The 21,588-nt window shown below is 43.8% G+C and overlaps 1 protein-coding gene across 5 annotated transcripts in view; it reads right to left on the bottom strand.

The window, feature by feature from the left end:
- Positions 1–2,909: 2,909 nt before the first annotated feature.
- Positions 2,910–21,588, bottom strand: part of LOC118400993 (nuclear factor of activated T-cells, cytoplasmic 3-like) — a 42,195-nt gene continuing 23,516 nt past the window's right edge. For all 5 annotated transcript variants that reach the window (XM_035798074.1, XM_035798075.1, XM_035798070.1 and 2 more), the window contains 8 exons: positions 19,060–20,245; positions 18,522–18,684; positions 16,595–16,794; positions 15,632–15,804; positions 14,029–14,169; positions 13,583–13,638; positions 12,403–13,471; positions 2,910–3,612 (listed from right to left, as the gene is read on the bottom strand). In XM_035798074.1, the coding sequence (XP_035653967.1) occupies positions 3,503–3,612; positions 12,403–13,471; positions 13,583–13,638; positions 14,029–14,169; positions 15,632–15,804; positions 16,595–16,794; positions 18,522–18,684; positions 19,060–20,245 (3,098 nt within the window). In that variant the 3' untranslated portion in view covers positions 2,910–3,502. The remainder of the gene's footprint in view (positions 3,613–12,402; positions 13,472–13,582; positions 13,639–14,028; positions 14,170–15,631; positions 15,805–16,594; positions 16,795–18,521; positions 18,685–19,059; positions 20,246–21,588) is intronic.

Here is a 21,588-nt window from a genome sequence, read left to right as displayed (position 1 = left end):
TGTCCATGCAACTTATTATGTGACTTGTTAAGCAAATGTTTATTCCTAGGCTTTTTTAAATTATTATCTAGGCTTATCATAACAAAGCGGTTGAATACTTATTGACACAAGACATTTCAGTTGTTTGTTTTTTTTATTAATAAAAAATGTAAAATACAGTTTGACATTTTGGGTAATTGTGTGTAGGCCAGTGACAAATCTCAATGTAATACATTTTAAATTCAGGCTGTAACACAACAAAATGTGGAAAAGTCTGTAAATATGCATGTATACAAATTAAGGCACTAATATCAACCGTGTAATGTTTGGATTCAGTCTTGTGGTAGGTGAACTGTTCTGTCCTCACTTTTGGTCTGAATCTCCAAAGTGTTCTCTTTCAATTGGTAACAATGGTAATTCTGTTTGAAATGTTTCAACTTTGCCCTAATCCAAATTGGCCACTTTCACTGATGATTGACATTGACAAACACAGCACACATTCCTGCTAACTTGTTTTTCACTGATACTGAACAGCCAAAAAACAATGCACTGTATCTACTTAGCAATAAGCATCAGGACACAGCAGGCTGTATTCACCATCACATGAGCAGCATGACATATCGAACTGAAACGTTCATCATCAAATCATCAAATGAAACACAGCAAATGAACACAATCCCAAATCCATTATTTTAATATCAAGGTGAAAGTTTTCCTCTGGTTGTAAGGTGAAAGTCTCAATTGCAATGGTTTTGTTCTTATTCAACGCGACCGGGAGGTCCATGGGGCGACGCACAATCTGTCTAGCGTCGTCCGGGTCAGGGAGGGTTTGGCCGGTAGGGAAATCCTTGTGTCATCGCCGGGCGCAATGCGCGCTAACCAAGGTAGCCAGGTACACGGTGTTTCCTCCGACAAATTGGTGCGGCTGGCTTCCGGGTTGGAGGCGCGCTGTGTTAACCTTCGTCTCTCCCGAGCCCGTATGGGAGTTGTAGCGATGAGACAAGACAGTAATTACTAACAACAATTGGATACCACGAAAAAGGGGGGTAAAATAAAAACACTCGTTTTTCAACCACTCCACAAATTTCATGTTAGCTTTTATTTTTTGGTTAGGACTTCTACAAGTTCTCCCATTCCTGTGTTGTTCATTTTTACACTTATAATTCACTGTTTCACAATTCCAGTGGGTCAGAAGTTTACATACTGTGCAGCTTGGAAAATGCCAGAAAATTATGTCATTGCTTTAGTGACATGACAATGCTAAGTGACATAACTTGAGTCAATTGGAGGTGTACCTGTGGATGTATTTCATGGTCTTACCTTCCAACTCAGTGCCTCTTTGCTTGACATCATGGGAAAATCAAAAGAAATCAGCAAAGACCTCCAAAAAATAATTGTAGACCTCCACAAGTCTGGTTCATCCTTGGAAGCAATTTCCAAACACCTGAAGGTACCACGTTCATCCGTACAAACAATAGTTCGCAAGTATAAACACCATGGGACCACACAGCCGTCCTACCACTCGGGAAGGAGACACGTTCTGTCTCCTAGAGATGGAAAAGTGCAAATCAATCCCAGAACAACAGCAAAGGACCTTGTGAAGATGCTGGAGGAAACAGATACAAAAGTATCTATATCGACATAACCTGGAAGGCCGCTCAGCAAGGAAGAAGCCACTGCTCCAAAACCGCCATAAAAAAAAGCCAGACTACTGTTTTCAACTGCACCTGGGGACAAAGATCGTACTTTTTGGAGTATTGTCCTCTGGTCTGATGAAACAAAAATAAAACTGTTTGGCCATGATGACCATCGTTATGTTTGAAGGAAAAAGGGGGAGGCAACATCTCAAGCATCAGTCAGGAAGTTAAAGTTTGTTTGCAAATGGTCTTCCAATTGGACAATGACCACAAGTATACTTCCAAAGTTGTATTCTCTGTACTACTAGTCTGACATTTCACATTCTTAAAATAAAGTCGTGATCCTAATTGACCTAAGACAGGGCATTTGTACTAGGATTAAATGTCAGGAATTGTGAAAAACTGAGTTTAAATGTATTTGGCTATGGTGTATGTAAACGTCCAACTTCAAATGTATAACCACACCTACCCCCTCCTTTTGTATGTTTTCAAAACCACTCACAGATACACAGAGAACAGGCTTATTAATAGGTTTTTTTTTTAATTGAACAAAAACCTGATGAAATGCACTGAACAAAAATATAAACACAACATGTAAAGTGTTGGTCCCCCATGTTTCATGAGTTGAAATAAAAGATCCCAGAAATGTTCCATACACAAAAATCCTATTTCTGTTAGTGAACATCTCACCTTTGCCAAGATAAGCCAATGTCCTTTTAGACAATTTGGCAGTATGTCCAACCGGCCTCACAACCGCAGACCACGTATGTGTATGGAGTCATGGGGGCAAGCGGTTTGCTGATGTCAACATTATGAACAAAGTGCCCCATGATGGTGGTGGGGTTATGGTATGGGCAGGTATAAGCTACGGACAACAAACAATTGTATTTAATCGATGGCAATTTGAATGCACCAAAATACTGGGACCATATCCCGAGGCCCATTTTTTAAAAGTGTCTATGACCAACAGATGCATATCTATATTCTCAGTCATGTGTAATCCATAGATTAGGGCCTAATGAATGTATTTCTATTGACTGATATCCTCATATGAACTGTAATTCAGTCAAATCAATTAAATTGTTGCATGTTGCGTTTATATTTTTGTTCATTATAACTTTGACTTTGATATAGCTACTTCACACCTAAGCATACTGCCAAAGTATCATATAAATCTTGATAATATACTGTACATTCTTTGGAAACTAAAATAGAAAATAGGCATACAATACCAGGCATTAGAAGGTTATGAAAATGTATCATTATTCTAAAGAATCATACAACTGCAAGAGCTACAGTATCAAAAATAAATTTAAATCAAATGTATTTCACCAATAAATATTAAATTAACACAGCATTTGGTATTTGGCCTTTTTCAGCCTCTTCATTGACATCAATGTTCTTTCAACACCAAATACATAATTTTCATGCATTTACAGACAATTAGTTGTCATATTTCAGCTGTGCCTTAAGGGCAACAAATTAAAAATCTTTGGTATGAGAAGTATTTCCATCTTAAAATATATTTTAGTTTGACTGTTAGATAAGCAAGCAAACAAACAGGCATACCCACCGGGCACACTGGTTGAGTCAATGTTGTTTCCACGTCATTTCAATGGAATTACATTGAACCATCGTGGAATAGACGTTGAATTGACACCTGTGCCCAGTGGTTACATTCTCTACAGCCTAACCACCTCCACATGTGTATGTATTACCAGCAACTGGGTTAATTGCACCAGTTAAACCACAACGGGTTTTGCCGTCAATATTGTGGTCAGTTAGTAATAGAACCGCCAAATGCATAGATAACACAATTCAACTCCTGTCCTGAGTAATGATGATGATTAATAGAAACCGAATGAAGGCCACAGAATGGAAGAACATTATCGCTGGAGTATCACAGTATCCCATCCATAAGTATCCTGTTCTGGTTGATTGGACTCTGCTGCTCCGCCACCGAGCTGAGATATGTCTCTATCGATGATCTCATTCACTGCAAAAGACAGACACACCCGGGTTTAGTTTCAAGGCTCTTGTCGTGTCTTACTTTATAGTTGTTTCAGCCATCTGAGGGCAGCATTGTGAATCTTCTAAATCTAAACCAAACGGAAAACGTCAAAATAAGTTAATTATAAATTTTTGCAGTACAAAAAAAAAACTGGTCACACACACGGGCTGAATCAACGTTGTTTCAACCAGTGTGTGTGCACAGTTTGTTGTAACGCTAAATGTATAGTTTACTTATTTTGACGTGAACCAATGTGGAACAGACGTTGAATACCATACATTGCTTTCTTTTAGTTTTAACAGTCTCCCTCTGCACGATGAAAAAAACAACAAGGATTGAGGCCTGGTCTAAAGGTTAGAGATGGCTGAATGGTGAGAACACATTTTGGAGCTTTATCAAAGGGTGGGATCCATGTCGAAGGCTGAGGTTCCAGTCTGCATTTGTGATGTCTATTTATATTCCCTACAGTGCAACAAAAACACATGGATCAAATGGTCACATATACACCGTACTCATAGCCCTTCCATGAAAAGGTGTGTTTGCAACCCGAGCCGTGTATGAGGGTAGATGATAGACAACACATGTAAACAAACAGGCTAGCACTGAGGGAACGGAATTAACCAGTCCCTGTTTTTTTTCAACCAATAGACTAACAGGAACTCCGACAGCTTGACTGCACCAGCTCCCTTCCTCCAAGAACACATACAAGACATTGTAACGTCTGAAAATGAGTCATTAAGAAAAACAAAATCATTGAAACTAAAAGATCCCACAACTGTACATCAATTAAATCACTTTAATTTGAAATGACAAATTGATTAAATCCTTTCAATTAAATTATTATCTTATCTTACCTAATGAGACATAAACTCGCTGTTTCTTAATTTAGGTATCAGAGTTGCAGAAACCCTGTAGGGTGAAAGTCAAGTTCAAAGAGGACCCTTCCACCCAGCTCAGGCCAGGGGTCCTATTTTCAAGCCGTATGTAGTGGGGGGGTTTTGGGGGTCTTATGAAAGCCTGTCTGTCATTACTGCCCTGTGACAGCTGTGCCACAGATGGTAACTGAAGCAGATTAGCATGCAAGGTATCTTTAGCCTCCTCTATGTGACTATAGTTTGTGGGCTATACTAACATACACACAGTTAAAAGTGTCATCTCCTTAGCTAGCAGTCCGGGCCTCTGCCTATAATTAACCTACATCATAATGCACGCATACACACATACAGTATGTGCACAAGTGCACACACACGTATGCATGCACGCACACACAAATGCACACACATGGGCTGGCAGCCATGCAGCCCTGTAGAGGAGCAAACAAAGACCTAGTGGGCATATGGTGACAAGAATACTGGGCCACAGTGACTGTGTTGTCGGGACAAACACAGTCCGGCCAGCACGAGGTGATTAATTAAAAAATCAGGTCGGCATGGTGAGATCCTGAGAGCTTTATGGTTCATCGCCTGGCCCCTAAAGGCCTGTAATTACAGCCAGCCCTACTTTAAGCTGGGTAAATCCATATGAATTCAATCACTTTTTGACAGCACCTCTTTTGATTTGAATGAAACCTCCCATACATATTTGCCCAATGTAGAAGTGCTCAGAAAGTGATTCTTTGGAGATAAAGGTTTTAAAAGTTTACCTATTTTGTATACCACGAGGTGTCCATGTCTACATCACTGGAAAAGATAAATGGTTGAGATTGATATCATTTAAAAGCTTACAAACAGAGCTGTCATACTATTGAAGACACTTTTTTTTGTATTTTTTTTAAAACCTTAAATGTCAACTATCTAAAAACGAGTACTCAGATTTATTCATAATTCACATATGTTGTAGTTTAGACCCTATTTTACATAATCTGAGGTTGTTGTGTTACGCCCGCCATCGGTGGAGACACAACATACTCTTGAATACAGGATGGGTGTCATGTTTTGGCTCATAAATGTACTAAAATGGTACCACAAAGCTGTTTGGAGGTCCACACATCAGAGAATGTTGACTTGAATGGGAATATCTGTTCTTTTAAATTATACTGTCAATCCTCCATAAGAAACCTACTAAGATCCTAGAAACATAAATAATAGAAAACACATGACCATTGAAGTTGACATTCGACAGTGGGTGGACTGGCGGCCATCTTTGTGGTAGTAATTAGAAACTAAAATGTTAATTCAATTACAATTTCAATGGTGTACCAGCTAAATTGCAGTGGTCTGAATGGATAGGTCCATTCTAAGAATGATATTTCTATGATTGAAATGACATCAAACCTGTATTCAAGAGCAAGTGTCTCAACCGATGGCAGGCACAACAAAAACCTTAGGTGATGTAAAGTAGGATCTAAGCTACAATATGAAAAAAATGTGGGTTTTTACTAGTTTTTAGATAATTGACAGTTCCCCTTTACATTCCTACCAGTATACGGGTTGAAAATGTCAGATTGGGGCACTGATCAGGGGCACATGCTATAAATGATGTCAAAGCTCAGGCTCTGTGCTTCACAGAGCTGTATGGTTATTGACTGACAGCCGTTCTGAACTTGAGCACGGCACATGACTAGAAGTTACCTCCATCTCTCCCGCTAATTGGACAACATTAGCAAACTGTTGAAAGAGTGAGGGAAATGCTGTAAATTAAGAGGACTCGATGTACTTTGAAAGATGAGACGTTGGGGATTATAATAAATACAGCTATGATGCAATACAAGCAAGCCAAACACCCGTGAGTCCAAATGTGGACTTCACATTTCCATAATCATAAAACTCATGTCCTATACAGTGTCAGCGTTTATGATCACTATGTTCGATGTACAGTTACAAGATGACATGGCTTCATGCCCTGGATTGTTCTGAACAGAATGTGCCTATGTTTGTCTATTGTAAAGAAAGTTTGCAGCGGAACACGCACCTGAATGCATGACTCCCTTCTATGTGTCCCAAAATGACCATCTGTTTCTCTGAATTGCTCTGTGAAAGCCTAACACTGTAAGATAATATCTTTTTTTAAACCTAGCTAGTCAAGTTGGGAAATAGAACAAGTGTTGAAGTGAATCTCACCTGACCCAAATTGCGATTTATAATGGGCCGTTTTTTTCAATTGCGTAAACAACAACAGTTATTGTGTGATTGCAGGGTTGTGTTCCAAACAAAACAACTACAAGTGTGCTCTAGTTCCTCAACGGCACAGCTAGAAGAACTAAAAAAGTGCATAAAAGTGCATTGAAATGACTTAGGAACTGTGCACACTTTCGGAGAGGCGTGTGGCCACTTGGAGACACATGAAATCAACAGTGTAATGTTTTGGATTCACTTGGATTCGATTTTGGTGAACACACTATGTCTGGCCGATCATCGCGGTTGTCCATGACAAACCAAAGTATAGATCAATTATCTCCCATAATAATAATTTTGTAGTCCCGAGCTGTCAGAGCTGTATGGTTCATCCGTGGTCGACATTATGTCGCTCGTTTTGGTCAATACTGGGCAAGATTAAAATACACCGTCAACCAAGTTGCGATGCGACTATGTTAGAGAAACTCTTATTCCAATCCAATTAGATTTGTGCAGTTGATGTTTACTGATTCATTGCATCTCCGAACAGGAGAGATTTACAGCACGTCTTTAAAGAAGAACCCCCATTACGCCGCTTGCTGGAGTCCATTTTGCCCAAGAGACAGCCACAAATTAGAAGGACGGGACAGTGGAGTCCTCCATTGTGCTGGACGTCAAGATGGTCTTTGTAAAGTTCTGGACGGGAAGAGTTCCAGATCATGACATCGAACTGTTTCTAAATGGGTATTGCACTATTTTACAACCTGCAGTGAAACCGGTGGATAAGTTTGGGATATGGTATGGAGTACGCAAGTACAAAGTGCGCAAAACCACAAGTGGGCAGTCGATAACAATCCCTAACTCAATATCCCTTGACCCGTACAAGGGGAAGATCTCCTTCCCTGGACAAACCCCTCGGTGTTACATCTGCCAGGGGCTGGACAACCATGTCAAGGATTGCCCAGAGGTGAAGTGTTGGGAGATGTGGAGACCTTGGACACAAATCCAGGGACTGTGAGTCTCCAAGCAAGTGCACCTTGTTTGGAAAAGAGGGCCACGACTTCTGCAAGTGTCCCCAGTCTTATGCCTACAAAGCCAGGGCTGGTCCCCAATCCAGCCCAGAGGAAGAGCTGGAAGAGGAGACAGAGCCACCGACCTCAACAGTGAGTTCCATCCACCACGCCACAGCAGAGCGCGAGGTCACCACTACAGGTCAAAGCACAGCTGAGTGGCAAGTGCCAGTGAATGCGAGAGGAGCTGAGGGAGCTGAATACGAAAGTGAAGGAGACCAGGTCTCCCAGGAAGGTGTCAACTAGAGTATCCATCCTCCAGGTCCAGCTGCAGTGAGAGCAAGGAAGAAGAGTCCTTTGAGGACGCGAACGAGTCAGACTTCAGTACTGATCCCCACGACCCCTGAAAGAGAGAGACAGATTCCTTCCAACCCCTGCTCCCTTTCCCCGCAATAATTAGTTACGCCGTTTACACTTCCAAACGCAGTTCAATCCAAAGCCAAGTTAAAAAGAAAAATGAGAAACCAAGTCCCCAGTAGAAGGTAAGCAAATAATCTAAATGAGCTGAGAATATTAGCTTTTGGCAGACATCGATTAGTTAATACTGGACTGATTCTTTAGAGGAAATGAAAATAACAGTGATACATTTATACACAGCATCTAAGAAAAAGCTATTATTTATGAAACACGGTTGCTATTTATGCGTGCGATATTATGTGGGGATTTTCAGTGTGGTGATGATCGGGTCTCTCAGACAATGAAATATTAACTGGAACAGTCTCTTGAACAAAACTATTTATAAAGTGATATTTTTTGAGGGGTTGATTTCCGTACAATGTTTACCAGTGCATGCTGTAGTAAATTGGAGTTGTTTTGACAAAAGTAAATTGTGTCTTATGCCCAATTGTCATGATGAACAGAATTTAGAACACCTTTTAGTGAAATATTACAGAAATAAAGAAATATGGGATTTGATGGGAATGATCGGGTTTGATGGAGGCCTATGTATAAATCCCAAGGCTGTGTTGCACGGGGTCTTCGATATTCACATGGATGACATTACTAAAGAAGTATTGTGGACAACAATATGCATTGACATTACTAAACAAATATTGTGGGCAATAATATGCATTGTGAACAATAACATTTGGTTAAAAATATGTCTATAAGACTATAAAACAACTTTTTGAGGTCAGTTGAGGTCAGGACTCTGTGCAGGCCAGTCAAGTTCTTCCACACCGATCTCGACAAACCATTTATGTATGGACCTCGCTTTGCCACAAAGTTGGAAGCACATTATCGTCTAGAATGTAATTCTATGCTTTAGCGTTCAGATTACACTTCACTGGAACTAAGGGGCCTAGCCCGAACCATGAATAACAGTCCCAGAACATTATTCCTCCTCCACCAAACTTTACAGTTGGCACTATGCATTTGGGGAGGTAGCGTTCTCCTGACATCTGCCAAACCCAGATTCAGCCGTCGGACTGCCAATGGTGAAGAGTGATTCGGGCACTCCAGAGAACGTGTTTCCACGGCTCCACAGTCCAATGGGGGCGAGCTTTATACCACTTCAGCCGACGCTTGGCAATTGAGCATGGTGATCTTAGGCTTGTATGCAGCTGCTTGACAATGGAAACCCATTTCATTAGCTCCTAACGAACAGTTCTTGTGCTGACTTTGCTCCAGAGGCAGTTTGAAGCTCAGTAATGAGAGTTGCACTTCAGCGGTACTGTTCTGTGAGCTTATGTGGCCTACCACTTCACAGCTGAGCCGTTGTTGCTCCTAGACATTTCCACTTCACAATAACAGGACTTACAGTTAACCGGGGCAGCTCTAGCAGGGCAGACATTTTATGAGCCGACTTGTCAGAACCTATGACGGGGCCATGTTGAAAGTCCCTGAGCTCTTCAAAAAAAGTGGTCAAATGATGCAGATGCTAAGCTACAGGACTGTTTTGCTAGCACAGACTGGAATATGTTCCAGGATTCTTCCGATGGTATTGAGGAGTACACCATATCAGTCACTGGGTTTTTCAATAAGTGTATCGAGAACATTGTCCCCACAGTGACTGTACGTACATACAGCAACCAGAAGCCATGGATTACAGGCAACATTCGCACCAAGCTAAAGGGCAGAGCTGCCGCTTTCAAGGTGTGTGACTCTAACCCAGGAGCTTATAAGAAATCCTGCTATGCCCTCTGACGAACCATCAAACAGCCAAAGTGTCAATACAGGACTCAGATCGAATCGTACTACACCGGCTCCAACGTTCGTCGGATGTGGCAGGGCCGGCAAACTATTACAGACTACAAAGGGAAGCACAACCGAGAGCTGCCCAGTTGCACGAGCCTACCAGGCGAGCTAAATAACTTCTATGCTCGCTTCAAGGCAAGTAACACTGAAACATGCATGAGAGCATCAGTTTGTCCGGATGACTGTGTGATCACACTCTATGCAGCTGATGTGAGTAAGACCTTTAAACAGATCAACATTTACAAGGCAGCTGGGCCAGACAGATTACCAGGACGTGTACTCCGAGCATACGCTGTCCAACTGGCAAGTGTCTTCACTAACATTTTCAACCTCTCCCTGTCTGAGTCTGTAATACCAACATGTTTCAAGCAGACCACCATAGTGCCTGTGCCCAAGAACACTAAGGTAACCTGCCTAAATGACTACCGACCCATAGCACTCACGTCTGTAGCCATGAAGTGCTTTCAAAGGCTGGTAATGGCTCACATCAACACCATTATCCCAGAAACCCTAGACCCACTCCAATTTACATACCGCACCAACAGATCCACAGATGATGCAATCTCTATTGCACTGCACACTGCCCTTCCCCACCTGGACAAAAGGAACACCTATGTGAGAATGTTATTTATTGACTACAGCTCAGCGTTCAACACCATAGTGATCTCAAAGCTCATGATTAAGCTAATGACTAGACTAAACACCTCCCTCTGCAACTGGATCCTAGACTTCCTGAAGGGCCGCCCCCAGGTGGTAAGGGTAGGTAACAACACATCCGCCACGGTGATCCTCAACACAGGGGCCCCTCAGGGGGGCCAGATCATTGGTAGGCCTGATCACCGACAACGATAAGATCGCCCGGCAACCGATACTAGAGCACCAAGTCTAGGTCCAAGAGGCTTCTAAACTGCTTCTCCCCTCAAGCCATAAGACTCCTGAACAGCTAATCAAATGGCTACCCAGACTACTTACACCCCCCACCCCCAAGCTGCTGCTACTCTGTGTTATCTATGCATAGCCACTTTATTAACCCTACCTGCATGTACATAATTACACCAATTACCTCAACACCGGTGCCACCGCATTGACACATTGACTCTGAACCGGTACCCCCCTGTTTATAGCCTCCACATTGACTCTGAACCGGTACCCCCCTGTTTATAGCCTCCACATTGACTCTGAACCGGTACCCCCCTGTTTATAGCCTCCACATTGACTCTGAACCGGTACCCCCCTGTTAATAGCCTCCACATTGACTCTGAACCGGTACCCCCCTGTTAATAGCCTCCACATTGACTCTGAACCGGTACCCCCCTGTTAATAGCCTCCACATTGACTCTGAACCTGTTTATAGCCTCCACATTGACTCTGAACCGGTACCCCCCTGTTTATAGCCTCCACATTGACTCTGAACCGGTACCCCCCTGTTTATAGCCTCCACATTGACTCTGAAACCCCCTGTTTATAGCCTCCACATTGTGAACCCCCTGTTTATAGCCTCCACATTGACTCTGAACCGTACCCCTGTACCCCCCTGAACCGGTACCCCCTGTTTATAGTTTGACTCTAGCCTCCACATTGACTCTGAACCGGTACCCCCCCCCTGACTCTTACCCCCTGTTTATAGCCTCCACATTGACTCTGAACCGGTACCCCCTGTTTATAGCCTCCACATTGACTCTGGTACCCCCTGTTTATAGCCTCCACATTGACTCTGAACCCCCCTGTTTATAGCCTCCACATTGACTCTGAACCCCCTGTTAATAGCCTCCACATTGACTCTGAACCCCCTAGTTTATAGCCTAGCCACATTGACTCTGAACCGGTACCCCCTGTTTATAGCCTCCACATTGACTCTGAACCGGTACCCCCTGTTTATAGCCTCCACATTGACTCTGAACCGGTACCTGTTTATAGCCTCCACATTGACTCTGAACCCCCCTGTTTATAGCCTCCACATTGACTCTGAACCGGTACGTTGACCCCTGTTTATAGCCTCCACATTGACTCTGAACCGGTACCCCCCTGTTTATAGCCTCCACATTGACTCTGAACCGGTACCCCCCTGTTTATAGCCTCCACATTGACTCTGAACCGGTACCCCCCTGTTTATAGCTCTGCTTTTTGTTATTTACTGCTGCTCCTTAATTATTTGCTTTTCTTATCTCTTACTGTTTTTTGGTATTTTCTTAAAACTCCATTGTTGGTTAAGGGCTTGTAAGTAAGCATTCAAGGTCTACTACACCTGTTGTATTTGGCGCATGTGACAAATACAATTTGATTTGGTTTAGTGCGGGCCATTCCACTGCCAGTGTTTGTCTATCGAAATTGCATGACTATGTGCTTTGTTTTATACACCTGTCAGCAATGGGTGTGGCTGAAATAGCCGAATCCACTAATTTTGAAGGGGTGTCCACATACACTACATGGCCAGAAGTATCATATGAGCCCCTTACCATCATCTAGTGTGATCTCCTGGAGTCCCATGGAGCCAAGAGGCAGCTTCTCCTCTGGTTCCTGCTTGATGTTCACCCTCCCTCTGTCGTTTGAGAAGAGGGAATGGGGTGCCGGGGGACATTCCTGGGGGTCGATACCAGAGGCCAGGCCCTGAGCGCTGCTGGGGGACAGGTGCCTCAAGGGACCCCCAGAGGAGCCTGATGCTAACGGGGAGGTGGAGCAGGTTGCTGCTACTCCAGGAGTGGGAGAATACAAAGCAGGCAAGTTTTTGTCAGAATGGTAGCTCAGATTGTACTCAGCCTGTAGAGCCGCTAGGTCAGAGTCTGAGTGGGAAAAGTGGTATTTTAGAGACTGCAGCTGGGTTGCATTCTGGGTGTGGGTTCTGGCAGACTGGAGAGTGGCAACAGAGAGATCAGGTCCAATGAGGCTCTGGTACATCACACTTTCCCTATGAGGGCTGGAGACAGCTGGCCTGGGCTGGGCAGACTGAGGTCGAATGACCTGGAATGCGGCAGGACCAAGTCTCATGGGAGAGCTGGCCTGGCCACTATAAGGCACATTATGTCGTGTGGCCTGGTAGACAGGCTTTGTCCGAGGGGGTGGCATTGAATCAGGTGTATGCATAGGGCTTATCCGCTGGTATCCCATACTGGGACTGTAGCTGTGGAGGTGAGGGGAGTGCTGAAGAGGCGAGGAGCCTGAGGGAGTGTATGCTGGCTGGGAGGGCGGACCACAAGGCACAGGGTGACCACCAGAGGAACCATACAAGGGCCTGTCCTGAGAGAAGGCCCCGTCAGAAGAATTCTGCTTGCTGCTTGTTGGATATAGGCCAGGGAGATTGTTGCAAGTAGACAGATAGGTTGAGTCAGTGAGCTCCTGCTTCACCCGAGGAGCCACAACTGCATGGTCACTGGCAGTGGGATAATGGTGTGGAGAAGCACCAGCCAAGTATGTGAAGTTTTGCCTTTGGCTTCTTCTCCTCTTCCCGTTGCACACGTAGAACTGCACCTGGACTGCAGAGCTCACAGTGGTGTTGTGGTAGGTAGGAATCTCAACCACGATTCTGGACTGCAAAGAGAATGTTTCCAAATGATTTATCATATATTCAAGGGATCCAGGGTTTGGGAGGTTGATTTCATGTAGGTTAACTTTAATCAGGTAATTTAGGTTTCTACTTACTCTTTTACTCTTGTCTCGAATAACTTTTCCGTCAACTTCCCACTGTGTGCGTCCATCTGGAGAGATAAAACATCACAATTAACACACTGTTGTATTGTGTTAATGGGAGAATATTTTACTTTTTTTGGCATCGTTTTTATACCCTTTTCACACTACTGAGCCAAGTCACGTAAAGCTGCACTGTGCTGGCCTGGTTATACACCACCATAGTTGTTGGACCAACTCGGTGGACTCATGGTTACAGTATTCACCCTGAGATCATAGGAGCTCTTGCTCCTATGAGCTGGTCCGGCTCGCACAAGGCAAAGCTACTTTACTATAGTTGCTGGAATGGTGCTAGAAAGAACATATCCAAGTGAGTATGGTTCGGGACAAGGATAAACCAGACTTATCCTCTAGCCTTTCTATGAACTCTATAAAGTCAAGGCGGCGTCAGCGTCTCTTACCAGGGCCTTTCTCCAGGAAGATGACCTTTGACTCGGGGGATATGTTGGAGCCAGTAATTACCATCTCCCCACCCCCACTGACCAAGCAGCTGAGGGGACTGCAGCTCTGCATCTGGGGAAGGTCTGTGGCCGAGCGCTGGGCTGCAAGTCAATTACATTTAACTATTACATATACTGAACAGTGAAGGACATAGACATATCTGATATTGTCAGAAAGCTTAAATTATTGTTAATCTAATTGCACTGCCCAATTTGCAGTAGCCATTACAGTGAAATAATACCATGCTATTGTTTGAGGAAAGTGCACAGTTATGAACTTGAAAATGTATTAATAAACTAATTAGGCACATTTGGGCAGTCTTGATACAAAATTCTGACCAGAAATGCAATGGTTCATTGGATCAGTCTAAATCTTTGCACATGCACTGCTGCCTTCTAGTGGCCAACATCTAAATTATGCCTGGGCTGGAATAATACATTATGGCCTTTCTCTTGTATTTCAAAGATGGTAAAAAAATGTTTTGCTTTGTATTATCTTTTACCAGATCTAATGTGTTATGTCCTCCTACATTAATTTCACATTTCCACAAACTTCAAATTGTTTCCCAAATGGTATCAATATTATGCATATCCTTGCTTCAGGTCCTGAGTTACAGGCAGTTAGATTTGGGTATGTCATTTTAGGTGAAAATTGAAGACAAAAAGGATCACAAGGAGGTCTGGTCACAAGTTATAGCCTTTAACTAATTATTATACCAAACACTAAATATAGATTATATAAATAAAGATTATTTCTGGTCAAGTCCCATAATCGGGAAAAACTCAGGACTATATGAATAATGTATGTGGATCTTTGAACGCATGTACAGTACCAGTCAAAAGTTTGGGCACACCTACTCATTCAAGAGATTTTCTTTATTTTTACTATTTTCTACATTGTAGAATAATAGTGAAGAAATCAAAACTATGAAATAACACATATGGAATCATGTAGTAACCAAAAAGGTGTTAAACAAATTAAAGTATAGTTTATATTTGAGATTCTTGAAAGTAGCCACCCTTTGCCTTGATGACAGCTTTGCACACTCTTGGCATTTTCTCAACCAGCTTCATGAGGTAGTCACCTGGAATGCATTTCAATTAACAGGTGTGCCTTGTTATAAGTTAATTTGTGGAATTTCTTTCCTTCTTAATGCATTTGAGCCAATCGGTTGTGTTGTGACAAAGTATGGGTGGTATACAGAAGATAGCTCAATTTGGTAAAAGACCAAGACCAAGAACAGCTGAAATAAGCAAAGTGAAATGACAGTCCATCATTACTTTAAGACATGAAGGTCAGTCAATCCAGACAATTTCAAGAACTTTAAATGTTTTTTCAAGTGCAGTCGCAAATAAAATATATTTTGATTTGTTTAACACCTTTGTGGTTACTACATGATTCCATATGTGTTATTTCATAGTTTTGATGACTTCACTATTATTCTACAATGTAGAAAATAGTAAAAAATTAAGAAAAACCCTTGAATAAGTAGGTGTGTCCAAACTTTGGACTGGTACTATTACTACAGTATGTAGGCCGGCCTACTGAATAAAAGGTACTCACAGCACTCCACAGGAATAGAGGCAGCTTGCAGACACAGGACCTTGCCGCTGGGCTGAGGGATATACACACGGAATGCCACTCGCACACGCGTGTTCTTCCTCCCGATGTCAGTCTCCCCCTTCCTGAGCTCAATGTCAGAGTTCCTCAGCTTCAGGATGCCTGCACAGTCAATACTGTAGAGGGATAAATACAAGCATGAGACAACATTATATAAAGGCCATATAAACATTTCCATTTTAATATTTACAGTAAGCTAATAATAATCCTACTTTTGGGGGTGCTTATATTTTTCCTGTTATACACAAGTGTGTAATGGACATGTTTTTTTTTTTTTGTTGCCTGTCCCAACTCCCCCTGAGACACCCGCAGGGTGTGGGGTCATGTCCAGGGTGGCATTGTACAGCCCCGCTGGAGCAATTAGGGTTCATTGCCTTGCTCAAGGGCACAGCAACAGATTTTTTCCCCCACCTGTCGGTTACTGCCCAACGGTATTCAAACCAGCAACCTTTCGGTTACTGCCCAACGCTCTAACCTCGGCTGCCTGCCGCCCTTAATAAAGAATGACCATAATGCTTTAAATAGTTCACATTCTTCACATGTCATTTTATGATGTTATGTCGTTTGTTGAATAGTGACCAATAAGTATCAGATAGTGCGAGAAAATAATGCCTGGATTCTTCCATTATGTAAGGCAGCCACATTTCCGTGACAAAATAGTTATGTTCTGTCTGTTTCTATTTGTTCTAGGTGTAGAAATATGCTTATTCTTAGACGAAAACCCATTCCCATTTTTAACATGCTATCTATCATCTGTTCTAAATCGTTCAAAAATGATGAGAATTCACAGTGGAAGCCATTTTACATTTTAGATCAATAAATACCAATAAATCACAAGCACAAATGTTCTATTTTTAGCCTTGTGATTCTTTGAAAACATAAATATGACATGTTTATGACCCGTACCTGGTGGACATATTGTTTTCGGGGAGGAGAGAGATTTCCAGAACCTTTGTACTGCTTATTACGCTTTCCTGGCAAGCAGTAGCCACCGTCTTTCCCGTTACTCGGTGCACCTGGTAGAAGACATGTGGTCTCAAGTACCGATCGTCTGCCGTTCCAATGAAAATCTGCAGGTTGACTGGCTTCTCGTTGTATCCAATGAGCTGAAAATGACACCAATCCATAGAAATCATATACGCATTCTACCGCATTTTGATTTACAAATACATGAATACACAATGTTTCACTTCTTCTTATGAGCACTCTTGTTCTCTGCACTGTACATTTGAATAAGTGTGTTTGGGTCTGTTTAGAAACAGTATGCAAAACCAATGCCAAAGCTCTGTACTGATAGCAATACACCCAGACAATGTCTAAAAATGTGACCTGCGCTATGCAATGTACATCCTGGATTGCCTACAATGAAATTACCCAATTCAAACCATTTGAGGTCACCAAGTCTAAGTTGTGCCCCTGAAAAGACAGCCTGAGGTTGAGGAATGTCCAACACGCCTACGTGATGCAATGTACAGGGAAACACTGCTTGTGGCATTAAAGAGGACTAGAGTGTGAAGCTGTGTGGCTTTAACACTAGAGTAATGAAGCCACCCCAAAATAAACTAGCTGGTATATATATTACATGAGAGCCAGGCCTCAATGAAGCTTTGCTTATCTCAGCCTGCATCTGTTCCAGCCTGGCTGCACCTTGATCCATAGATGGTAGTTCAGTCCCACTGCAGTCCTACTGGCAAATAGTGCTCTGCTAGACGGTACCCACTGGCAAATAGAGCTCTGCTCAATGTTAGGTGATACTCTGAGCCCTGATCCAGGGATTGTATTCCAGCCCCACTGGCAAGTAGTGCTCTGCTAAACGTTAGGTGATACGCTCTGGTGATATACCCAGTGTCATGCCCAGTGTGATACCCCGAGCACAGACTACTTAAAATGGTAAAAGATCAAAGGGTGTGGTAGTTGGTGTATGTGCAGCACTAAGGAGTAACTAGAGTACGAGCTGTGATCCATCCATGGGTTTAAATGCATACACCTTGGATCCCTCCTCTCTCATGTAGTGAGTCACAGCACAGCCTAGTTGTTTACTAGAGTTATGGCTTCCAAGGCCATGCTTGATGTGGACTTGAATATACAGAACACAAAGCTCACATGTACACACACACACACACACATGCTTGCACGTGCCTGTGTTAAATGAAGAGCTGTTGGGCTACAATAACAGGCTGTCTGTCTGAGGGTTACCATGTATCTGTCGTTAACGGAGAAGGAGAGCAAGAGAGCGAGAAACTACAGTGCGAGATTAGGGCCGCCAGTGCTCTTGTGGTTGGTTGGGTTTGAATAAGCTACGTCACCCCCCATATTTACTGAGCCTAATACATGAACAAGTGTCACAAACCCCTGATAACATTGTTCAATAAATGTACATTTCAAGTAATAACAGGGAGGGAGTAATTGCACAAAACGCCTACTCAAGACAGTTCATTGTAACAAGAACACCTCCTTTATCTCAGGGTGTTGATTGACACCTCGAGGTTACAATTGCAAACAGCAGTTTATCAAAACACAACTTGTTATGTGAACCAGGCATAAAGTTTTGCGCAATCATATTGATCTTCTTGGTCAGAGCCCTGACATTTCACATTCTTAAAATAAAGTGGTGATCCTAACTGACCTAAAAACAGGGCATTTTTAAATGTTTAAATGTATTTGGCTAAGGTGTATGTAAACTTCGGACTTCAACTGTACATTTGTCATGCAGACCTGGATTCAAATAGTATGTGTTTAAATACTTTAGCTGTGCTAGATTGAGCTTAACAAGTGCAAATACTATTTGGACCCAGGTCTGGTGTCATGAGGTTGGGAAAGACTTTCTCTTAACCTTGACTACAGGGTGTCCTCCTGAGGCAGCCTTGACGGCCCCCCGACTCCCCTCTGTCTCGTAGTGGGCCCTGTGGTGGCCCCGTGGCTGCACATCCACCTTCAACTCGCACTGGCCAAACTGGCTGGGCAGGGGCCAGTCCAGTGGGGGTAGGGAGGAGGTCCTGGGTGGGAAGGCAACACAGGGTCATATTACTTAGGTAGCAAATGGAAGAAAACAGACAAACAGGGAGGGATTACCTGAACTTGCCCAATAAGAAATTAGAATTTTCCATTGCAAGAATGTTTGCTACAGTGTGCGTTAACGACTACAACCCAGACATTATTTCTCATAAACATACTGTCATTCAGCATAGGGGTTGGTATCTTGTTCTTCACCTCTAGTTATGATCTCCTGGCCCTTGGCCTTGCTAGGGTTGCTATGGTAGTACAATGTCTGCACCATGCTGAGTGATCGCAGACATGAGAGTGTTCACCTGGTGGATAGCATGATGAAGTACACGTGAGAATTGATGCTTATGTAATTATAAACAACAAACCTGAAAAGGGGTGTGTTGCCAGGTTTGGGTTTGTTCCAGGTGAAGTGTGAGGGAACCGAGAGAAAGAGTTCTTCAAAAAGGCCATCCTGTTTTAGAGTAGACCCAGACTCATCTGCAGGTGAGTCCAGGTGAGGCAACACGACTCCTTGGTCTTCGGGCACCAGCCCTGAGTCTCCCTGTCCATGCAGTAGACCCATGTGAGCCTGCTGAGAGGTCCTCCTGGTTTTGGAGGGAACATCTACCTCAGGGAGGTTGTATAGGAGGCCCCCCATGGCACCAGGGCTTCCAACCGCCCAGGTGTCCTCTGTTACGCTGCCCCTGGGAGAGTGGCTGGGGGTGGGGCAGGGGGACTGATGAGGGGATGGGGAGGGGGAAGGTCCCTGTCTGTAGACGTCTGCGCTGGAGTGTCGTCTCTTCCCACAAGGTGATGTGGGCCTTGAGCCGGACCTGGAGGTGGGGCGCGGGTTAAGCCAGTTCTCATCTGTGACGCTGTTGCGCGGAGAGTGACAGGGGGACTGACGGGGCGACTGGCGAGGGGACTGGTGGGGCGAGAGGGAGTGGGTGTTCATGAAGTACTGCTGCTGCCACAGCTCTACCCCGAATCCCCCCGCGGCCTGGCCTTGTGGGGAGCAGCCAGGGGAGACCAGGGGAGAGGCCAGCGGGGAACCCATGGTGAATCGGGCGGCCGCCTCGTTCAGCTCAGCCTCCACGTCGTCGTAAACGTGCGAGAAGGACTCGCAGGAGGACACGTCGGACAGCCAGCTCCTGGAGGACAGGCTGCTGCAAGGGCTGGGGTTCAGGGACGATGAGTCCCTGTAACAGGGGTCCAGGGATAGGTAGAGGTGATCCCTGGACCAGGACCGTTCACGACCGCACTCACCCCCGCCGTCTGCCCCGCTGATGGGCACGGCATCCTGGCTGGAGCCCAGCTCTTGGTGACTGTGACTGATAGATGTGATCTGGATGCTTGGGCAGTCGAACGCCTTGGGGAGGTGTCCCATGGGACAGTATCTGGAACTGTGAACTTCATAGCTGGAGCTGGGGTGGTAGTTACCATAGGTTTGGACAGGAGCTTGTTGAGAAGCAGCCTGGTGGTGCTGCTGGCTCTGTTGTAAGTCTTGGCCAATAGGCTGATTGACCATAGACTGGGTGGTATAGTATGGCGTGCTGTCACCAGGGTCTGGACCTGGGTATAAAAAAAGGACACTTAGAAAAAGGTGTTCCTGCGGCTGTCCCCATAGGAGAACCTTTTTTGGTTCCAGATAGAACTATTTTGGGTTCCACGTAGAACTCTCTGGAAAGGGAACCTGGAACCAAATGTGGTTCTTCAAAGGGTTCTCCTATGGGGCCTGCCGAAGAACCCTTTTTGGTTCTAGATAGGAGTGTAGGCAAATTGAGGGGGAGGTTCATTTTCAATGCAAAGTGTCTAGTCTTTAGGGCATACAGCAGCAGATAAAATTGGTGCCGTTGCTCCCTGCATTACTCCTGAGAGGAGATAACAGGCAAACAAATGATAATTCTCTGATCAACTACTCACCATCTACTACTCTGTCTTTTGATTGATCCTTTAACACAGAAAGCCTAGACTAGTCATCCATAACCCACTGGGAATGTTGTCATAAATGCCATTTCAGAGTCTCTCCACAAATTGTGGGGAAGACTATACATAGAGATTGACCTGTTTGGCAGGGGCTCCTGCGGCTTGGCGGTGGATAGATTAACAACAGCAGCGCTCGCTCACCAGTCTAAATCACACAACTAACTAACTGTACGTCATCACCGGTGTCAACTGAGCAACCGCGACGAAAGCGGCGGCCTTCTAGAGCTGGTCGGCAATATGGACAAAAGTCCATATCATGATAAATTGCCTGCATTTATTCCATAACAATAAATAGAATGATACATTTATAACATTCACGTGCACCATGTTTTTCTAAGTCATCCTACTACTACTAGTTTCATGGTTGTAGCCATCAATGGTCCAAATTACCCATATTAGCAAACTTATTTCACCTCAAACTTCACATTTCTCTAGTATATGCTACCTATCTTCATGAACAATATCAGGAAAATGCCTGCGATAAGTGGTTGTGTCGATACATTTAAACTCCACAGCCTACTGTCTACACTAGTTCACACAAGGACAAACGTAACCACACACTGTCCTGCTCTGGCCTGGTCTGCACACAAAATGCAAAGATGGTGAGATGTCAAAGGGCTGTGTGTGCCACGATATGGAGCACATAAAAGAACGTCCCTTCGCCTTGACTTATTTGCAAAATGAATGTAATGAATATAAACGTTATCTGATGCAACACCGGCTTGGCTGCCCCTCTGGCTGGGTGGTAGAATGCGTTGGCGCCTGACTGAGATGCGGGTGCCATTTACAGGAGTTGGAAATAAGGAAGGAAACAGACAAGAGAAATGGCCGATGGAAAACAGGGAGTGGGTGGCTATCATGTTTTATTATCTTCTATTACAATAGATATTAAAGATATAAAAAGTACATTCTTATTCAACTTAATCTGT

The sequence above is a fragment of the Oncorhynchus keta genome, chromosome 22, assembly GCF_023373465.1.
Source record: "Oncorhynchus keta strain PuntledgeMale-10-30-2019 chromosome 22, Oket_V2, whole genome shotgun sequence".
Lineage (NCBI taxonomy): Eukaryota > Metazoa > Chordata > Actinopteri > Salmoniformes > Salmonidae > Oncorhynchus > Oncorhynchus keta.
The sequence above is the reverse complement of the archived record's forward strand: the minus strand, read 5'-3'. Positions and strand labels throughout refer to the sequence as shown.